Below are 20,655 nucleotides of genomic sequence, written 5' to 3' on the forward strand. Positions count from 1 at the left end.
TAAATAATCCTGGTGACGTGATCGACAGTTAATTAAGGCCAAAATTAACTCTTATAAACACACTAAGCAAATATCATTAGCAGCAAACCTTTACAACACAATTAACATGTTCTATCTTGTGCACATGCTGTTAGAAACTATTACATACTGGATAATACAAGGTTGGGAGATACAAGCCTTCGACTCAAATTAAGCGGCTCACATGCTAAATCACGAACTTGAAGACTTAAACAGTATGCCAGCATTAGCAGAACCTAAATTACAGCCATGAACTCACTGCCAATTGCTCCCTATTCTGTAAAATGCACATTGAAAAGTTTACAATTAGGTAGGTGAGCCTGCTGTACCAACGTGAAGGTACTGAAGCGGAGAATGATGACGAAAATACAGTCTATGACAACACCAGCTACCATCCGAGCCAGCTTCCCTGGCAGGTTACCGTGTGTTGAATAGTATATTAAAACCTTCCTCTCTCCTTGATCATTCTGGTCAGGACTAATGGTGATATATGAATCATGCATTTGCAATCTCCATACCATGTGCTTTGATATTTGCCATCTCTCGATTTCTCTACATTCATCCAAAGGGTACAGAGTATCTAATGACAGCTGTGGCAAAAGACTGGTTCACAAGTGCATATTTAGGTGGAACCAAAGATAACAGAAAAGGCCCTTTGATCCCTGGTCTGCAGAGATTAGTTATCTCAGCCAAAACATGCAGGGGGATAGCAATGTTAAGAGAGTGAGTGTTCAAGGATGGAGCACACTGCAGAGCAGTCTGCTTTTCAGTCATCATCCACATAGGGACACTTTAAAGGAGGGATCCGGGATTAAGCAGGAGTGGAAATAACAGCTGATCTTTTCCAATGCTAACTACAGCATCCCATTCAGGACACATTTCAAAAACTGGATGACTAACTGCCTCCATTCTCATGTTGCCCTATTATGTATTTTCTTTTATTCCCTTTTATTCTCATGTACTTAATGATCTGTTGAGCTGCTCGCAGAAAAACACTTTTCACTGTACCTCGGTACACGTGACAATAAACAAATCCAATCCAATCTTGTATATTGCATTGAACAGATTTGTCAAAGTAAGCGGATTATAGGCCAAGACATTGGGTGAAATGGTTTAAAAAATATACAGAATTCTCCAGTCATTAGACATTCTGTATAATTATTAGAAATACACTTCAGTGTGCTACATGTTTGTGAAATGATGGAGTTGCTGTTAATGCTACTTCACCTTTATTGTTCAGCGTATTCTCCAGACACAAAATCAATATTGGAAACAGAAAATCTAATTGGACGTACCACTGGATGTTTTTCAAAGTAGATATTTTACTGAGATTGAACACTGTAGTTCATTAGAAACCGGTGGACAACACCGCAGATTAGTCCTTTGAACATCATTGCACTCTGCATCCATCAGCAGTTAGCCAATAGTCAATAATATTTTCATGAAACACCTTAGAACATTTTACTCTGTTAAAATGTCATGGGTCCGTTCAGCAACAGGTTGAAATGTACTTCAGAACACAAATTTAACGAGGCATGATGGGATGCAATCTGCCCAGCAAAGTTAAAAATTTGTCTGGCGACAGCAGTAGCCAGCATTCAAAAGGCATAATGAGATCGCTTCTCGGCCTTTTGGCTAAGATCAAGGGTAGTGTCGATTGAGCCTTTTGGCTCAGATCTGGTATGTCTCTCTTGTGGGGACCATGAATTGGATTCAATTTGAATTGGTTTTTGGAGCAGGCGAGGAGCTGGATTAGGGATTTGCCCCTGACCCACACTGAGCCCTGGCTTTGTACCTCAGAAAAAGTCATTTAAATTTTTTTTTAAAAAGGCATAATGAGGTGTGATTTTAAAAGTAATGTAATGCAGGTGTCTAGACAAATGATATGCAGTTGCCAGGACCCTCAGAAGCAGAGGGGCAGTTGACATCTAACGGCCAGGGAGTGGCAGTTGACAACTAACAACCTGTGAGGCCAATCCCCAATCTAACAGCCAGGAGTCCAGGATAGCATCAAAGTCCTAAGAAGCCACGGCTGTGCAGAAATCTTCGCAAAAGCAGTTTAAATATCTTCCCTGGAGCAGGAAAAGAAGTTTCCCAGACTTGACTATCAGCCCTGTATTGTGTGGCAAGTAGAAGCTGGATTTGACTTCTAAATTTACCCAATGGCTATTGTTTGGAGAAAGGAGATGTCTTAAAGAGTTCAGGCATCATAGATATAGTTTGGAACCAGAGTATGTTCTACATAAACTGTGTTTAGTGATTCATATACTTAATGGTCTTGTTCGTGTGTATTTGTCTTTAATTTAATAAGGTATTTAATAATTGTTTCACAACAACTCAGTTGATTATTCTCACTGGGTTTTACTTGACTCCTCACACCCTTCCCAAAACAAAGCTATAAATCCCCACGAACCAGTGTTCTGAGTTAAGATACCCTCGCAGATACCATTGCATAGCTCATATCAAAAGGCACTATATAAATACAAGGTATTCATTTTGACTTTGTTTAAAGTCAATGGGAAAATCTTTCAAAGTGAACCCATTGAACAGGCTCACAGCCATAAAATACACAGTCCATAGGACAGAAAGGTATCTGACTAGCGAAAAATTAGACTATTTTTCTCCACCCGAGTCTAGTTGTGTCATACCAGCCACCAGCTATCAACAGAAATCAGAAACTATTTTTACTGCCAGTTTCTGAGAAACAAGCTAGTCTGTTCATACCATACTAAACAAGAGACTGAAATAGTGCTTTTAAATAATCAATTTGTATTTGCAATTTTCTTTTCCAGAATTAGCTAACCCCACACACCCCCATTCTCAAAACACCCTATTGCCAAACATACAGCGGATACTTATGGGGACATGAAAACCTGTGGTTACTTCCCATTTGGGAAAAATGCACCATCTCCAGTTGTTGCCTTACCCCAACAGGCCTGTTAAAGAAAGATCTTTCCAGGTGAGGAATCAAGACTCCATAAGAAGCGTGCTGCACCACCTTTCAAAATAGGAGAAGTCATTTGGCGATCAGCCTGTCCTATGAATGGACAGGGTTTAGAATGTAGACCATTGAGACAATGCTGATGAAAAAACAGATCGATGGGAGGAATTAAAAAGAATTGATGGAAATAAAAATGGGGTGAAGGTGGAGGAGAGAGTTCACTGTCAGAAGTTGTTAAACACAATGTCAAATCAGAAAGGCTACAATGGGAAGATGAGGTGCTACACTGGAAAATTGCTGCAGGTCAAGGACAGACATGTGGATGTCAGAGCAGGACGATGGCAAGCGAAAGGACGGTCTGGGTCTTGCATGCAGATCAACCAACGTGTTGTGCAAAGCTATCACCCAGTCAGGCAGCACGGTGGCACAGTGGTAGCACTGCTGCCTGTGGCGCCGAGGGCCTGGGTTCGATCCCAGCCCCGGGTCACTGTGTGGAGTTTGCACATTCTCCCCGTGTCATGTGGGTTTCACCCTCAACAACCCAAAGATGTGCAGGTTAGGTGGATTGGCCACGCTAAATTGCCCCTTAATATTAAAAAAAGCTGTCACCCAGTCTGCGTTTGGTCTCTCCATTGTAGTGTAGACCTCATGGGGAGCAGCAAATTCAATAGACCAGATGGAAGGAGGTGCACGTGAAGCACCACCTCACCTGAAAGGTGACCCTTGGATGGTGAGCGGGTCAGGTGTTGCATCTTGCAGAAGGTGTCATAGGAAGAGGGTGAGGTATTGGGGGTGATGGGAAGAGTGGACAAAGGTATCCTAGAGGGAATAGTCCCTGTGGAATGCTGACAGGGGGAGTGAGGGGAAAATGTATTTGGTGGTGGCATTATACTGGAATTGGCAGAAGATGATCCATTGAATGTGGAGGCTGGTAGAGTGAAAAATGAGGACAAGGGGACTCTATCCTGGTTCTGGGAGGGAGGGGAAAGGGTGAGAGCAGAGCTGCTCTCAGGTGGGTCAGAATTGGTTGAGAGCCCAGTCAACCACTATTAGGGAAGAACCGTTTTGGAAAAGTGGCATCACCGGAATAGGTGCGACAGAGGCCAAGGAACTGTGAGAACGCGATGGGAGGGATGGGAAGAGCAGTAGAGGCGGTAGCTGTGGGAGTCAGTGGGCTTGTAATTGATACTAGTGGACAGTCCATCCCCAGAAATGGAGTTAGAGAGGTTAAAGGAGGGATGTGTTGGAGATGGACCCTGTGAAGGTGATGGACGGGTGGAAATTGGAAGAAGTGAAGTTTTAAATTTTTCCAGGCCCAGACGAGAACATGAAGAGGCACCGAAACAGTCGCTGATGCACCGATAAAGAGTTGTGGGATGAGGCCATTTTAGGGAATGTTCCACATACTCCATAAAGAGACAGGCAAAACTGGAACCCATAAGGGTACCCATAGCCACACCTTCGGTTTAGAGGAAGTGAGACAAGTTAAAGGAGAAATTGTTCAGTGAGGAAAGGTTCAGCCAGATGGAGGAGTGGTGGTGGATGCAAATTGTTTAAGCCTCTGTTCAAGGAATAAGTGGAGAGTCCTCACTCTCCTGGTGGGGAATGGAGCTCTCGAGGGATTGGGCATCCATGGTAAAGAGGCAGCAGTTAAGGACAGGGAACTGGAAGTTATGATGTAGGGCATAGGAATCATAGATGTAGGTGGGAAGGGACTGGATAAGAGGAGCGTGTTGAGTCAAGATAGGAAGAAATGAGTTCAGTGGGACAGAGACAGGCTGATATGAACGACCTACCGGAACAGTGCTGCATGTGGATATTGGGGAGGAGATAGAAGCGGGTTGTCCGGGTTGGGAGATAGAGGTTGGAAGCTGTGGACGGAAGATATCCAGAGGAGAAGCGGTCAGTGACAGCCCTGGAAACAATGGCGTGATACTCACTGATGGGGTCATGGTCCAGAAGGAGATAGGAGAAAGTGTCAAGTTCGCACTCAGCCTCTGCAAGGGAGACTTCAGTATGCCAGACAACAGCAGCCTCACCCTTGTCGATGGGTTTAATGACAAAGTCAGGGTTGGACCGGAGAGAGGGGAGTGCAGCAAGCTCAGAAGGAGACAGGTGAGAATGAATGAATAAGAGCGGAGATAAACATGTATTGCTCTGAATGAAGTTTCAAGACAAATTAAAGCTAATTATCATACATATTATTGTATCATCTCTAGATATTTGAATCGGTTTAAAGGATAAGGAGGAAATTGCTAACATAGGGCCAGCTGCACCTTGTAAGGCTCATCCATCGCTCACAAAATCCTAGTCACAGCGCAGCTTAATCTTTACCCCAATTGCTGCTACCAATACTGTAGTTACAAAGAGCAAATTAGTTAACGTTCTACTATAATGGAATGAACTGCATCGAATAGATTTGCTCAGTTTATCCAATGTTGCGCTTTAAAATTCTGCTTCGAATATTGCTACCTCAAAACATATAAAAAGTGAACCTGCTTACAGACCCTGTAGCCACTTAAAATGGCCAACTCCCGATTCAAAATGGCGAACTGCAAAGGCTGATGGGAAAGTCAGCCAACAGGACAAAAACGAGCAGCTGCAGGTTGGCTGTGTATTTACCTCTGGAAAGGCCATACAATATCGATACCAGCAACCATCAGCATAACAAAACACCAGCCATCTGCATAATAATGAGCAATCCCCTGGAACAATAAGCAACATTTAGACAAAGCGAAACCAGACCCTTCGGCGCCAGCAGAAGCCTACACAAAAGGAGGTGAACGACCACCTCAAGACCGCCCATCGATCAGGGAACCGCTCCAGCATTGGAGAAAATCGAACCAAGTGATTGGGACAAAGTCCAATCACTTGGGACCAGGTACAGGGTCCGCCCCGAAAGGCGGGAAGCCCCTGGGGACTATAAGAATTGAGCCCCAAGTTCAAGGCGCTCTCTCTTCCACCGCTTGCAGCTCTTCTTCTTCGGCTCGCTTCCAGCTCTTGTCACTCTTCAGCAGCCGATCGAACCTGTAAGTCTTACTTCAACGCTCGCTACGAGATAGGCGCTCCTAGGCCAAAAGGCCATTTGTTTCCCTGACCTGGGGCCAGTTCCAAGTTAAGTATAGGCCTGTTAGTTGTAGAAGTAGCTTAGACGTAGAATTTATGCATGAGTAGTGATTACTGTGTATAATAAATGTGCTTTGATTTAAATCTTACTAATCGATGTATTGGATTACTGATCATTACTCGGACTTGAACCACGTGGCGGTATCATAAAGATACCTGGCGACTCAAGAGCAAAGGTGATAAAACAGAGCAATTAAACTAAGGCAAAGTTAGCAACAACCCAGAATTAAGAGCCTCAAACTCTGGAATAAGTAAGGGGCACAAAATTCAGATACCATGAAACTATTATTGAGTGTCTTAATAATCTTTCTATGTCTTTAACAAATGTGAGCATGCATGTGACGTTATCGGGAGCGCAGGCTTGGGCCGGTTTTCAGTTTAGTCACATGGAGCTTGTGTATTGCTGTGTTTAGCTGCTGGCGTTTGAAGCCAAACTGTATTATCACCTCAATGTTTTACGAAGTAAAGATGATTTAACTTTTGCAACACGTTAGACTACATTTCTTGTGGTCAAGTTGCCACACCATTTTGGTGACGGGACAAGACCGAGGTGCCGCGTGACAACACAGTTTTGTACAATGAGTAGCTAGTTTGCAACGTGGTCAATGGCAATGGCTATGTTTGGGACAATCAGTGACTTTCTGGAGGGGCACGAGGACTGGACTGAGTTATGTGGAAAGGTTGGGACACCTCTTCTGGAAAATGAAATTGCAAACACCGCTAAAAAGTGCTCAATTCTCTCCAGCTTGTGTAAGGCTAAGACTTGCAAGCTAATGAGGAATTTAGCAAACATCACAGAAACTAAGGGACATTTGTGGAGTTAGTTGCACTCGTTCAGAATCATTACCATCCAAAGTCCTCAGTAATTGTCCAACGTTTTACATTCCATAGTAATTTTCGAAAGACAGAATAATCTGTAGAACAATCTGTAGCAGCTTTTGTTACTAAACTGTGTCAACCCTCTTGAGCACAGAGTTTGGACAGTGTTAATAGGATATGCTCCAGGACAGATTGGTCTGTGGTATTAATGAAGACAGCATACAGTGTAGTTTGTTGGGTGAGGTCACACTAACTTTCAAGAAGGCTCTAGAAGTTTCTCAGGGCTTGGTGATGGCTGTCAACAATGCAAAGGATATTCAAAGACATAGTATCAAGCCCACTTCGCAATGCACAAACTCATAACAAATTACAAATCAGCTGTTCTTTAAATCCATCACTCTCTACGTAATGCACAGTACCATCCATCAAGCTAACAATGGTAAGTCACCAGGTTCAGGTAGCATTCCGGCTGAAATAATCAAACGAGCAGCCCGACAATTAGACAGCACTTCAGAATCTAACAGCTCTAGGATGGATTGATCCTAGAGTTCCATCCAGTTCAAGAATGAGTCTGTCACATAAATACAAGCCCCAATTGTGGATAATGCATCACATAAAGACAAGCCCCAATTGCAGATAATGCAGTAACACGTCACTCCTGCCTGCTGCAAGGATCATTCAGGGACATCTGAGCATCATCCTTCTTGAGGTCCACAAAGCGGTTTTCTTTTTTTAAATTTAAAGTACCAAATTCATATTTTTTTTCCAATTAAGGGACAATTAGCATGGCCAATCTATCTACCCTGCACATCTTTTAGGGTTGTGGGTGTGAGCCCCACGCAGACACGGGGAGAATGTGGAAGTCCAAAGCGGTTTTCAATCCACATTAAATATAGTAGACTGTGAGACCAATTCAAGAAAATTAAAAGTACAACAAAACCATTTCATGATTACGCTGAATACTACACAGGCAAGACTGCAAAAGTTTTTGCCAAGTTTAATTGGTGAGAATTAATTGTAACATGATTTCATTCAGTGGGTTGACTCTGGACATTCACAATTTGCCCTCTTCTGCATGGCAACATGCGATCGAGGAGTGGATTTGAAGGAAGCGTCGAGACTTTGGGACAGGGTGTATGCCGCGACACTTCTTCAACTAAAATTTAAATCAGTACAGTAAGTGGTGGTAAGCAATGGCACTAAATAAAATAATCCATTAATTAAAATGTATTAACGATGGCAGGGCAGGTTTGTGTGTTGTGACCACAGAATGTGGGAGTTCTTGGGTGCCAGTGTGTTTCAGGACAAACATGTCTACTGTAAGTGTCTGTGACTTAAGACTTTCTAGTCAGTCATTGGACTGGACGCTGAGCTACAGACAATGATATTGGTAAAGTTACCTGGAAACCTTCTACCAGGAGGTGGTCACACACCTTCAGAGAGGATCTGATTTGGTCAGGGACAGGACACTGCAACAGAGGCAGCTAAGGGGACCCAGAAGGCAGGAACTGCGACTTTGTTGCCCACCCAGTGCCAGGGTTCAGGACATCTCCTCTGAGCTAGAAATAAACTTAGTGGCGGGGGGGGGGGGGGACCCAGTTGCCATATGGTTCACGTGGGTACCAATGACAGAACTACGAAAGAGGTTCTTCAGTGCAACTAGTGGCTAAATCAAAAAGCAGAACCTCATGGGTAATAATCTCCAATCCATTTGTCCTATGCCAATTATGGCTCAGGTAAAAATCCAGAGAGATTAATGCATGGCTCAAAGATGTGTGGGAGAAGTGCGCTTAAATTCATGCAGCACTGGCACCAGTACTGGGGAAAGTGGGATCTGTACCTTTGGGACCATGCTAATGCCAGTCTTCTGACAAATCATACAACTGAGGTGGTGGAGAGGGCTTTAAACCAAATAGTGGAGTGAAGGGACCACTGACAGAAATATAGTAAAAGGAACCAAAGTAATGGGAGCAGGGCAACCATTTAGGTAATTATTGCCAGAGTGTGACAGGAAGGGACGGAACATGGTGTCTAAGCATATGCCAGCAGGAGGCTAGAAATTGCAAAAATGTTTAAACAAGAGACCCAATATCTAAATGTACGGATTTGTAACAAAAGGGTGGAATTGTTAGCACAGAGATAAATATGTATGACCCGATTGCCATTCCAGAGACATAGTTGAAAGGCGGCCACGGCTGGGACCTAAATGGTGACGGGTATTTGGCGCATTGGAATGGGTCAAAGCAAGGAAAAGCTGACAGGACAGCTCTGTTAATTAAGGGTGGCATTAGTTCAGCACGGGGACGATCTTAGCTTGAAATATCAGGATGCTGAAAGGCAAGAGGTCACTTTTGAGAGAGTACTTAATAGGTCCCCTACATTACACTGTAGGACAGAGCATAAGGTAATAAATGAGGCAAGAAAGAAAGGTATTGAAATAATTCTGGGTCATTTTAATCCACATGTACATTTGGATTAAAATAGGATTGGTAGCTTGGAAAATGAATTCAGAGTGTTTGCGAGATCATTTCTTAAGAGCACTACATTCAACAGCAAACCAGAGAGTAGGCTATCCTAGATCTGGTAATGTGCGATGAGACAGGATTACTCAATAATCTCATGGTAAAGGAGCCTCTAAGTGACAGCAACCACAGCATGGCAGAATTTAAATGTTCAGTTTGAAAGCAAGTAGTGTGGGTCCATAACTAGTGTTTAAAACCTAAGCAAAGATAATTAATTATGAAGGTATGAAGTCAGAGCTGGCTACGGTGAATTGGGAAGCTAAGTTAAAGGAGGGACAGTAGAGTTGTAATGATAGACTTTTAAGGAGATACTTAATAAGTCTTAGCAAAGATTTATCCCAGAGAAAGAAAGGCTCTTGGAGAAGGATGCATTATCCATGGCTAAAGAAAGAAATCAAGGATAGTATCACATTGAAAGAAACACTGTACAGATCTACAAAGAGTAGTTGGTCAGAAGATTGGACAGACTTTAAGAACCAAAGAACTAAAACGATAGCAAAAAGAGGCAGTAAACAGTATGCGAGAAAGCTAGATAATAATATAAAACAGATACCAAGAGCTTCTACAAACATTTGAATTGGAAAAGAGTTCACCAAAGCTAGTGTTGGACCTCTGCAGTGTGTCTGGGGAACAGATAATGAAAAACAAAAAAATTGCAAAGCTGTTGTACAGGTATTGTGTGTCTGCCTTCAAGGTCGAAGACTTCCTAAAAATAATTGAAAGTCAAAAGGTTAAAGGGAGCAATTAACTTAACAATCACCATCACCAGGGAAGAAGTGCTAGGAAAACTATGAAGGCTTGACGGCTGACCAGTCCCAAGGAGCAGATGGCCTGCATCCTAGGGTTTTGAAATAAGCGTAGACAGTAGATGTATTGGTTGTAATCTTCCAAAGTTGCTTAGATTCTGGTCCCAGGGATTGGAAAATAACAACTGTAACACCTTTATTCAAGAAAAGGAGGGAGGCAGCAAATAGGGCTCTCTAGGCCAGTTAGCATAACATTAGCCATATGGAATGTGCTAGAATCCAATATGAAGGAGGTTTAAGCAACAACCAAGAAATCATGACATGATCGGGGAGTCCCAACATAGCTTTGTGGAAGGGAAGTGCTTAAGTAATATTAAACGTTGGGCAACCGGTAGGGATGGTGTACTTGGATGTCCAAAAGGCATTTGATAAGGTGCTGCACCAGAGGATAGGACACAAGAGAAAAGCATATAATGTAGGTGGAGGGGGTAACATATCAACATAGATAAAGGTGTTAGGATACAAGACCAGACCACAATTTGTTAGGATACCAGATCAGAAACCCCAATTTGCAATTTGTAAAACTGCCCAGAAGTGATTACTCTGATCTTTTATATTGAAACAAACTTCAATTTAAACACACAATTAATTACATCAAATAAATAGTTTTACAATTAACAGTTAAACGCTTCTGAAATAAAAGGAATGATTTGAATTTACTATCTATACCTGTCACTATATATATTCCAACAAAGCAACCCAATACAGTTCAAAATTCACTCATAAATAAAGTTAGCATTCAGGGTTACTTGCTGTTCTGTGCAGAACTTGAGAGAAGCCCTTCCAGGAACAACCTGAAATCCTTCTGTCGCGTCAGACTCAAATCCTACGGCAAAACTGCCAAAACCACAGAAAGACCTGGCTCCTCCCATTAATTACATCATAAGTATCCCACTAAGATGTCCTGTGGACGGCTTATCTAGGACTAAATGCCATCCCTCATTAATTATCTACACTCCAGGGAATCTTCAAAAACAAACCAACAATATTCCATTAGCCATCTCTCAGTAAACAAGTAATTGGTTAAAATCAATAACTACCTCACCATTATGACTTCACAGCTTTAGCAGACATACTGCATGTATTTGAACCCAGGGTTTTTAATAACATTACTACAACAAAATATAATATATTTAGTTGGCAAAATATTTAACAATTTCTTACATCCACCACAAAGGATTGGTTAGCTATCTGGAAGCAGAGAGTTGGGATAAATGGGCGTTTTTGATTAGCAAATTACAACTCGTGGAGTGCCACAGTAATCAGTGCTTGGCCCTCACTATTTACAATCTGTATCAATGACCTAGATCAAAGGGCCAGATGTATGGTATCTAAATTTTCCAACGACACCAAAATAGGTAGGAAACTAAGCTGTCAAGTGGAGGTAGAACCTACAAAGGGTTATAGGCAGGTTAAAGGACAAAGAAAAGTACAGCACAGGAACAGACCCTTCCGCCCTCCAAGCCTAGTGAGCAAATATTTAGCAGGTGGAGTATAAAATGAGTAAATGTAATCTTGTCTACTACAGGAATAGAAAAATGATATACTATTTAAATGGAGAGAGCTTACAGAACTTGGTGGTACAGAGGGATCAGGCACAGAGCCAAAGACGTGCTGTTAGGTAATTTGGACATTCCAAATTCTCCCTCGGTGTACCCGAACAGGCGCCAGAATGTGGCGACTAGGGGCTTTTCACAGTAACTTAATTGTAGTGTTAATGTAAGACTACTTGTGACAATAAAGATTATTACATGAATCGCAAAGTTAGTTTGCAGGCACAGCAAGTGATTAGGAAAGCAACTGGAATGTTGGCATTTATTGCAAGAGGAATGGCATATAAAAGTGGGAAGTTTTACTGAAGCAGTACAGGTCCTTGGTGAGACCACATCAGGACTACTGTGTACAGCTTTGATCGCTATATGAAAAAATATTGCTTTAATTCAGAAAAGGTTCACTCGACTCATCCCTGTGATGAAGGGGTTTTCTTATGAAGAAAGGTTGAATAGCTTAGGTCTATACCTATTGGGGTTTTGGAAGAATGAGAGAATTTTGCATTGAAACGTACAATACCCTGAGGGGACGGAATAGGGTGGATACCAGGAGAAAGTTTCCTCTTGTGGAGGAAACGAGGACTTAAGCATATAGTTTGGAGTCTCTCCCTTTTACAACAGAGATGAGGAGAAGTTTTGTGTCAATATAGTATGGAATTCTCTTCCCTAAAAAGGAGATAGAGGCTGTGTCTTTAAATTTTATTCAATGCTGAGTTAGATAGATTGCTACACAAGGGAGTTAAGTGTTATGGGATGCAGAACAGGAAAGTGCAGCTGCGACCACAATCAAATTGGCCATGATCAGATCGAATGGTTGAGCAAGCTCGAAAGGCCAAATGGCCCAATCCAGTTCCTACGTCCTATATTCCAATTTTTGAAAGCATAAAAGAGCTGCAATAAATTACCTCAGGGACTGTACATGCACATGTGTGAAAGTTTCTGCAGCATTAAGACTGCCAATTTGAAAAATTGTTTCATAATTGTCAAATACTCGATTTGAACAGGTTAGTGGTTCTCTTAACATTCTGTTAAACATGCCAGAGGGTAGCAACCTTCCATCATTGCAGGGGTAATTGATTCTGAACAATTTGGGGTTAAAATTACACTGAGTATTTATTTTTGGATGGGATTTTTGCATTGAGGAATGGTACTTGACCCTACTAGAGGCAGATCAGGATACATCAAAATGACTAAATGTTAATACAAAGCTTAAAACAAAAACTTGACAGAGGCCAGGGGTGCATCCAGAATATACACGTTGGCAGACAGCATTGCCTGCTTGTACTCTTCTTGCTACTAGTTACAGCCATTTTTCAAAAGCAAGTGAATTTCAATGGCAAAGTGACCTGAATGGTACGGATGCAGTCACACGTCAAAGAATTACTGAAAATGAAATTGCCATATGGAGCAATCTAATCTAAAGAAAACCAAAGAGAAGAAATCTAGCAGAAAGCAACAATAACTGCAGTCTACATTACATTACACAACCCACACCACAAACAGGCCATTCGACCTAACAAGTCTATGCCAGTATTATCCTCGCCCTACTTTGTTTCATTTCACTATCATATATACAGGTCCAATAACTGAAAAGTAGTTGCAGTAACCTCCTTCTGTTCATGTCATAAAATATATTAGCCCTCTTTTTTTCCTAGATGTGCGTCAATCTGAGCTTGTACTTTCCAACAGATGATCGTCATAAGATTAATTCAGAGCAAGTTTTTTTTTTAAACTGACAAATATCAAAAGGACACAGAGGCGATTGCCAAATACATATGCAGCCCCTACAAAGATCAATTTTGCTATTCCTCAATGCTAACTGGCTAATTTAACAACTTCCGGAAAGGCTCTGCAAATACCATTCTTGTAATATCAGAATACTACAATAAGGGAGTTAGCACTTCTTGCAGCACTGGTCTCAGTAACTGACTCAACAGCAGATGTCATAACAGTGATAAAGTTGCACATTTGAAGCAGTTTAGCTTCGATTGCAACACGAAATGCAAATATGACAAAAGTTATTTGTGCCAATTATTTACTCATTTAATTCTCTATGCCGCATTATACCTTAACAGAATTAATCACATTAAGTCGCTCTAATGGTCTACTCTATGTCATGAGATTAATATCAATTACTTTCTTTCCTATCTACTCAATTGTGGTTAAAGAATCAACTTTTATAAAACATTGGTTCGGCCTCAACTGATGGACCATTCCAATTCTGGTCACTGCACTTTAGGACGGAAGGATGCAAAGGCTTTAGTAGGTACCGGGGTTGCAAGGTGGTATAGTGCTTACCACTGCTGCCACACAGTTCCAGGGACCCGGGTTCAATTCTGACCTTGGGTGAGTGTGTGTGTGTGTGTGTGTGTGTGTGTGTGTGTGGAGTTTGCACGTTCTCCTGGTGTCTGTGTGGGTTTCCTCCGGGTGCTCAGGTTTCCTCCCACAGTCCAAAGATTGTGCAGGTTAGGTGGATTGGTCATAATTGCCTATTAGTGTCCAAAGACATGTAGGTTAGGTTGAGCGGCACGGTAGCACAGTGGTTAGCACTGCTTTACAACGCCAGAGTCCAAGGTTTGATTCCCGCTTGGGTCACTGTCTGTGCAGAGTCTGCACGTTCTTCACGTGTCTACACGAGTTTCCTCCGGGTGCTCGGATTTCCTCCCACAGGTCCCGAAAGACATGCTAGTTAGGTGAATTGGACATTCGGAATTCTCAATGTACCCGAACAGGCTCCGGAATGTGGCGACTAGGGGATTTTTCACAGTAACTTCATGGCAGTGTGAATGTGATTATTATGGGATTGCAGGGATGGGGTGGGGGCCTAGGTGGAGTGCTCTTTCAGGTTGTCTGTGCAGACTCGATGGACCAAATTGCCTCCTTCTGTGCTGTAGGGATCCTATGGTAAAATATTTCTGAGAAAGGTTCGGAGGAGGTTCGGAAGGCTTCAGATCTGAGCATAAAGTTGAAGTAGCTGTGGTTGTTCACGCTGGACAAGAGAAAGTAGACAGAAGATTTGACAGATGTATTCATAATAAGCATTAGGGGTTTAGACAGCAGATAAACATGCTCCCAGTAGCAGACGGGTCAAGCACAAGGGGATACAGATTTACGGTGGTTGACAGAAGAGCCAAAAGCAACATGAAGAAAAGCATTTGCTTGAGGATCTGAGATGCATTACCCAAGAGGGTGTTGGAGCCAGATTCAATCATGATTTTCAAAAGGGAGTGAGATAATCACAGGAAGGGAAAAGAAAATACAGGGCTAAGGGGAAAGAGTAGCAGAATGGGTCTAACTAAATTGCTCTCGCAGAACGCCGCATGCACTCAACAGGCCAAATGACCTCATGTAACACCGACATTCCAGAATCCGACTGTCATTTGACAACATTGTTTAGATATGTTGTCAACTTCCCCATGTACACTGATGTGAGAACGTCAATAATCCTCCTCACCACATCTCCCAACCTCCACCGTCAAGACCCCTTTTCTCCATCATGCAGTTGGACCAACTGTAATTTCCTCCAGTTAAGTAAATTGAAATCACTGCCTTTCACTATTGCCACAAACTGCATTTGCACCATTCTTTCGATGCCATCATGTGGGTAGCACGGTAGCACAGTGGGTAGCATTGTTGCTTCACAGCTCCAGGGTCCCAGGTTCGATTCCCAGCTTGGGTCACCGTCTGTGTGGAGTCTGCACGTTCTTCCAGTGTTTGCGTGGGTTTCCTCCGGGTGCTCCGGTTTCCTCCCACAGTCCAAAGATGTGCAGGTTAGGTGGATTTGCTATGCTAGATTGCCCTTAAGTGTCCAAAAATGGTTTGGTGGGGTTATGGGGCTAGGGTGGAGGTGTGGAGATTGGGCGGAGGTGTGGGCTTGGGTGGGGTGCTCTTTCCAAGAGCTGCGCAGACTCGATGGGCCGAATGGCCTCCTTCTGCACTGTAAATTCTATGATTCTGTCAATGTTCTTTAGTTCAAACAAGCAAGGATCAGGGCATTCTGTCCCCTCCTCCTGCATTCTAATTTAAAAACATTAATAAACATAATCAGAGTCAGCAAAAAGCACATGTAATTTAAAAGACAAAGTAGTGATCGTCAGTATGTGCACAGTTAGCAGGCCAGCATTTTATTGCCCATTTGTTTGTTGGCCTCCAGCAGGTGGTGGGCCTGCAGTCTGTGTAGTGAAGGGCCTCCCACAGAGCTATTAGGTAGAGAATTCCTGGATTTTGACCCAGTGACAAAGGAACAGCAGTATGTGTGCCATGTGCCTACTCTTTTCAAAGACCTATTCAATTAGTCTACCTCCCCTTCTCTTTTCCTAGAGTCCTGTACAGTGTTCCTTTTAAGTTTATATGCAAATCCCTTTTGAAAGTTTCTACTTCAATGAACCTTTCGTACAGTGTATTCCAGATCACAACTTGCTGTGTAAAACAAATTCTTGCCATCCTCTGGTTCTTCGCTAATTATCTTAAATCTATGCAAGTCTTGTTACCAACAGGAGGTGCAGGCACTCCCAGAGACAAAGATCCATGGCATAAAGAGATTCCGTGGGCTAGACGCTTGTATATTTAGCACAATTAAGCTAATTGTTCATGTCAGCGTTTCATGCGCCATTCAAGCTTCTTCCATCTTTTTTCATCTAAATTTCCCATTGTAACCACATATTCCATTCTCTGTCAAGCACTCGTAAAGCTTTGCCGTAAATGCATCTGTACTATTTACTTCAAACACTCCCATGTTTCAAGAGTTCAAACCTGGGTTGCTTGCAATGCTTTAAAAAAAATTTTTTTTAAATCAATTTAGAGTACACAATTCATTTTTTCCAATTAAGGGCAATTTAGCCTATCCTGCACATCTTTGGGTTGTGGGGGCGAAACCCACGCAAACATGGGGAGAATGTGCAAACCGCACACGGATAGTGACCCAGAGCCGGGATCGAACCTGGGACCTCGCGCCGTGAGGCAGCAGTACTAACCACTGCGCCACTGTGCTGCCCCTGGTTGCCTGCAATGCTATAATTTAAAAGACCCCAACGGTACGAGAATTTATGGGCACTAAATTTTCACATGACTTCATCTGGAATGAGGCAGTGAGAGTGGCAAGTAAATCCTTTCTTCAGTCTTGCACCATGACCAAATAGAGCACTCTACTGCCACCTGGCAGCAATGCTCCTTCCTAGTTTGCATGCTTTACCCAATTGCTCGATAAAAATTAAGCCATCATATTCCTCTTATACTATTGTTCCACGAGTGAAGACAACCAGCCATCTCAACACAAACACAAAGCACGTTGTTATGCAAGTACTTACCTATAGAAGGAGATTTGAATGGGTATTTGTCTGGTAGGTCCACTCTAACTTTCCATACGCCACCTTCATAGGGAGCTAAATAAACAAAAATAAACAATTGAAGGTGGATAATCAAAGGACTCTAAAAATAATTCCTCAAAAATACAGAATGATCAACATTGATTATCGTACAATAATATATCCAGAGGCTGGTGGCATTATAGTAATGTCTGGTACTCCAGCTCTGGCCAAGTTCAAAACTCATCACAGCAGCTGGAATTTAATTTCAATAAATCTGGAATTTCAGTAATGAAACAACTGGAGTGTTGCAAAGACACATCTGGTTCACTCCGGTCCTTCAGGGAAGAAAACCTACCATCCTTCCTGGATCTACCATCCTTATCTGACTTACATGGATCAAAGACAACCAAATGTGGTTGACACATGGCCTAGCAAACCTCCGTCCTACAAAACAACTACAGAATAGGAATAAAATTGGCTGGACCACCTGGCATTGGCCCAGCACCAGCAAAGACAATGGCACATCCTGCCCACTGGACCCTGCAAAGCCCTCCGGCTAATATCTAAGAGCTGGTGCAAAAATTGGGAGAGCTGTACCACAGATGAGTCAACTCACCAAATCATCACCTTGTAGCCAATGTCCCAGACTCCTCATTACCGCACCAGAGATGGCAGCATGGTGCTATACAGTTGGGAATCCTCACCAGAGATTCCAAGCTTCATGAAGTCTCATGGAATCAGGTGGAACATGGGCAAGGAAGCCTGCTGCCTCCCTCAACCGATGAATCAGTAGTCCATGTTGAACACACAACTCCGAAGAAATACTGAGGCTAGCAATGGCACGGAATGCAATCTGGGGGGGGGGGGGGGGGGGAAACATCAATACTCAGTGGTATCGCGGCTGACCAAATTCCAAAGGCCTGCAACAGGTAGTGAGGGGTGAGGGAACCAACTAGAGAAATAAACTACTTGACTTCACCCACATCAATCTACCGTTCACAGATGCATCTGTCGATGACACTAGAAGCAACCATCACACAGTCAGTGTGGAGACCAAATCCCAATTTCACACTGAGGCTACCATCCATGTGTGGCACTACCATTGTACTCAATGGGTTAGGTTGAGAATGCATCCAAACTCACAACTGATCATCCATTATGCATTCTGGGCCATCAACTGCAGCAAAATAGCATTCAGCCACAATCTGTACTTCATGGTCTAGCATATCCCTCATGCCAGCACTGCAATCAAGCCAGGGGACCAACACCACTTCAATGAGTTGAGGAGAGTAGCACCTGGTATACATAAAAATGAAGTACCATCCCGTTGGTGCTACAACACGTGCATGCTAAACAGAAGGCATGTGCAATAGACAGAGCTAATAAGCAGCTGACAGTCAACAATCTGCAGTCCTGCCACATCCAGTCATGGATGGTGGAAAATTAAGCAACTGATCAGAAGGCTCCACAAATATCCCCAACATCAATGAGGGATCCTCCACTCTGTCAGCTCAAAAGGCAATGCTGCAGCAGTTACAACCAGAAGTGCCAAGTGGATGATCCACTTGAGCCTCCTCCAGAGGTGCCTAGCATCACAGATGGCATTCTTGAGTCAACTCACTTCACTCCACGTGATATCAAGAAATGGAAATTGCTGTAGACACCCTGATAACATCCAGGCAGCAGTACTTCAGGCTTGTGCTCTAAAATCAGCTGAGGCTCTAGCCAGACTGTTCCTAAACTAGCATCTACCCAATATGGAAAATTGGGCAGCTGTGTCCACAAAAAGGATGATAAATCAAATCCCAGCCAATTTTCACCCATCAGTCTAAGCTTGATCATCAACAAAGTGATGGAAGGTGCCATTAGCAGTGGTATCAGGTGACACTTGCACAACCAACCACCTGCTCACATGTTCAGTTTGGGTTCCACAAGTGCTACTTGGCTCCTGACTTCATTGTGCCCTTGATTCAAATATAGACAAGAGAGCAGGACTCCAGAGGCAAAGTGAGCACGACTGCTCTTAACATCAAGGTAGCTTTTGACAGGGTGTGGCATCACGGAACCCTAGTAAAATTAAAGTCAATAAGAATTAGGGGAAATCTTTAATTGGTTGGAGTCATACCGAGTACAAAATTACGTTGCAGCTGTTGGAGGCGCAGTCACCCCAGCCTCAAGCTATCTCTGCACTCAGTTCCTTGGGGTAGTGTTCTGGGTCCAACCATCTTCAGCTGTGTTATCAAACACCTTCCTTCTGTCACAAGGTAAGTGGGAAACCTTTTCTAACGATTGCAGTGTGCTCAGATCCTGAAGCAGTCTATTTCCAAACACAAAGACCTGGACAATATCCAGGCTTGAGTTGACGAGTAACATTTGTATCACAGAGTTGCCAGGCAATGACCATCACCACCAAGAGAAAATCTAACAATCTTCCCCTTGGCAATCAATGGCATTACCATTGCTGAAGCCCACACCATCATCATCTTGTGGTACTATGATTGACCAGAAAGTGAGCTGGATCAGGCATAAAAATATTGTGGTTACAAAAGCAAGTCAAAGGCTTGGAATTCTGTAGCAAGTAACTCATCTAACTCCCCAATGAACAGTGGTATTATCTAGGAAGACAATGTTAGCAGAGCCATGAGGTTATGACAGCATTATTGCAAAAATAAATCTTTAGGAAATGAAACAGAGCCCCCAGTTAAATGGCTGCTTCTTCCATTTGTGTGCAGAGGATGAATGGGATTTATAACAGACCCATTAAAGATCGATTTAAACAACAATTTACAGTGCCTTGGGCAAGGCCCTTTTTGACCTTCTGAAGGTGATGCTCACCAAGAGCTCATTCAGTTCTAAAAGTAGAAACTTGTTCTAATCAGTGGAAATAATGCTTGGCTTTCCTAATCAAATTCCCACCATCAAGGCCCGAACAGGCGCCAGAATGTGGCGACTAAGGGCTTTTCACAGTAACTTCATTGAAGCCTACTTGTGACAATAAGCGATTTATTTCATTTCATTCTCCAAATTAAAACCAAACTACAGGAAACTATTGAAAACTGAAGAACCACTTCTGAAAGCACAATCCTAGACACATCTGGACGTGTTAACCAGACCCCACTCCCCAAATCCACCTCCACAATCCAAGCGTGAAATTTAGAAAGAGGTTAAAACCAACTCTAAGCAGCTGGACAACAGACTCCAGTTTTATTTTTAGTGGTCCATAGTATTGAACAAGTTGAACAAAACATATGCAAGCAATATTATCACATTCAAAGTACTTTTTCCAATTGCTACCATATACACAATGCAAGGAAAGATTACAATGGTCAGATACTGTGCAGATCTTAAATTAGCACAGATCTATGTAGGGAAAAGAGAATGTAGAAAAGTAAAATAAAACCTGTACCAAAATCTTATTTGAATCCATGGGGCCAATTAGAATCAACCCATTTGTTTTCAATTCTCATCGCTCGTGCCCCCTTTTAGATGGTGCTTGCTCCTCACAGGCGCATAGAATAATATTTAATTATGGCACAAAAGGAGACTAGTCTGTTCATGCTAAGAGCA

General features: G+C 42.7%; 1 protein-coding gene across 1 annotated transcript in view; it reads right to left on the bottom strand.

Annotated features, from left to right (window-relative positions):
* Positions 1-20,655, bottom strand: part of ube2h (ubiquitin-conjugating enzyme E2H (UBC8 homolog, yeast)) — a 172,769-nt gene that overhangs the window by 30,028 nt on the left and 122,086 nt on the right. The window contains exon 3 of the mRNA XM_072471139.1: positions 17,089-17,163. Coding sequence (XP_072327240.1) covers positions 17,089-17,163 — 75 coding nt within the window. The remainder of the gene's footprint in view (positions 1-17,088; positions 17,164-20,655) is intronic.

The sequence above is a fragment of the Scyliorhinus torazame genome, chromosome 13, assembly GCF_047496885.1.
Source record: "Scyliorhinus torazame isolate Kashiwa2021f chromosome 13, sScyTor2.1, whole genome shotgun sequence".
In the NCBI taxonomy this organism is placed as follows: domain Eukaryota; kingdom Metazoa; phylum Chordata; class Chondrichthyes; order Carcharhiniformes; family Scyliorhinidae; genus Scyliorhinus; species Scyliorhinus torazame.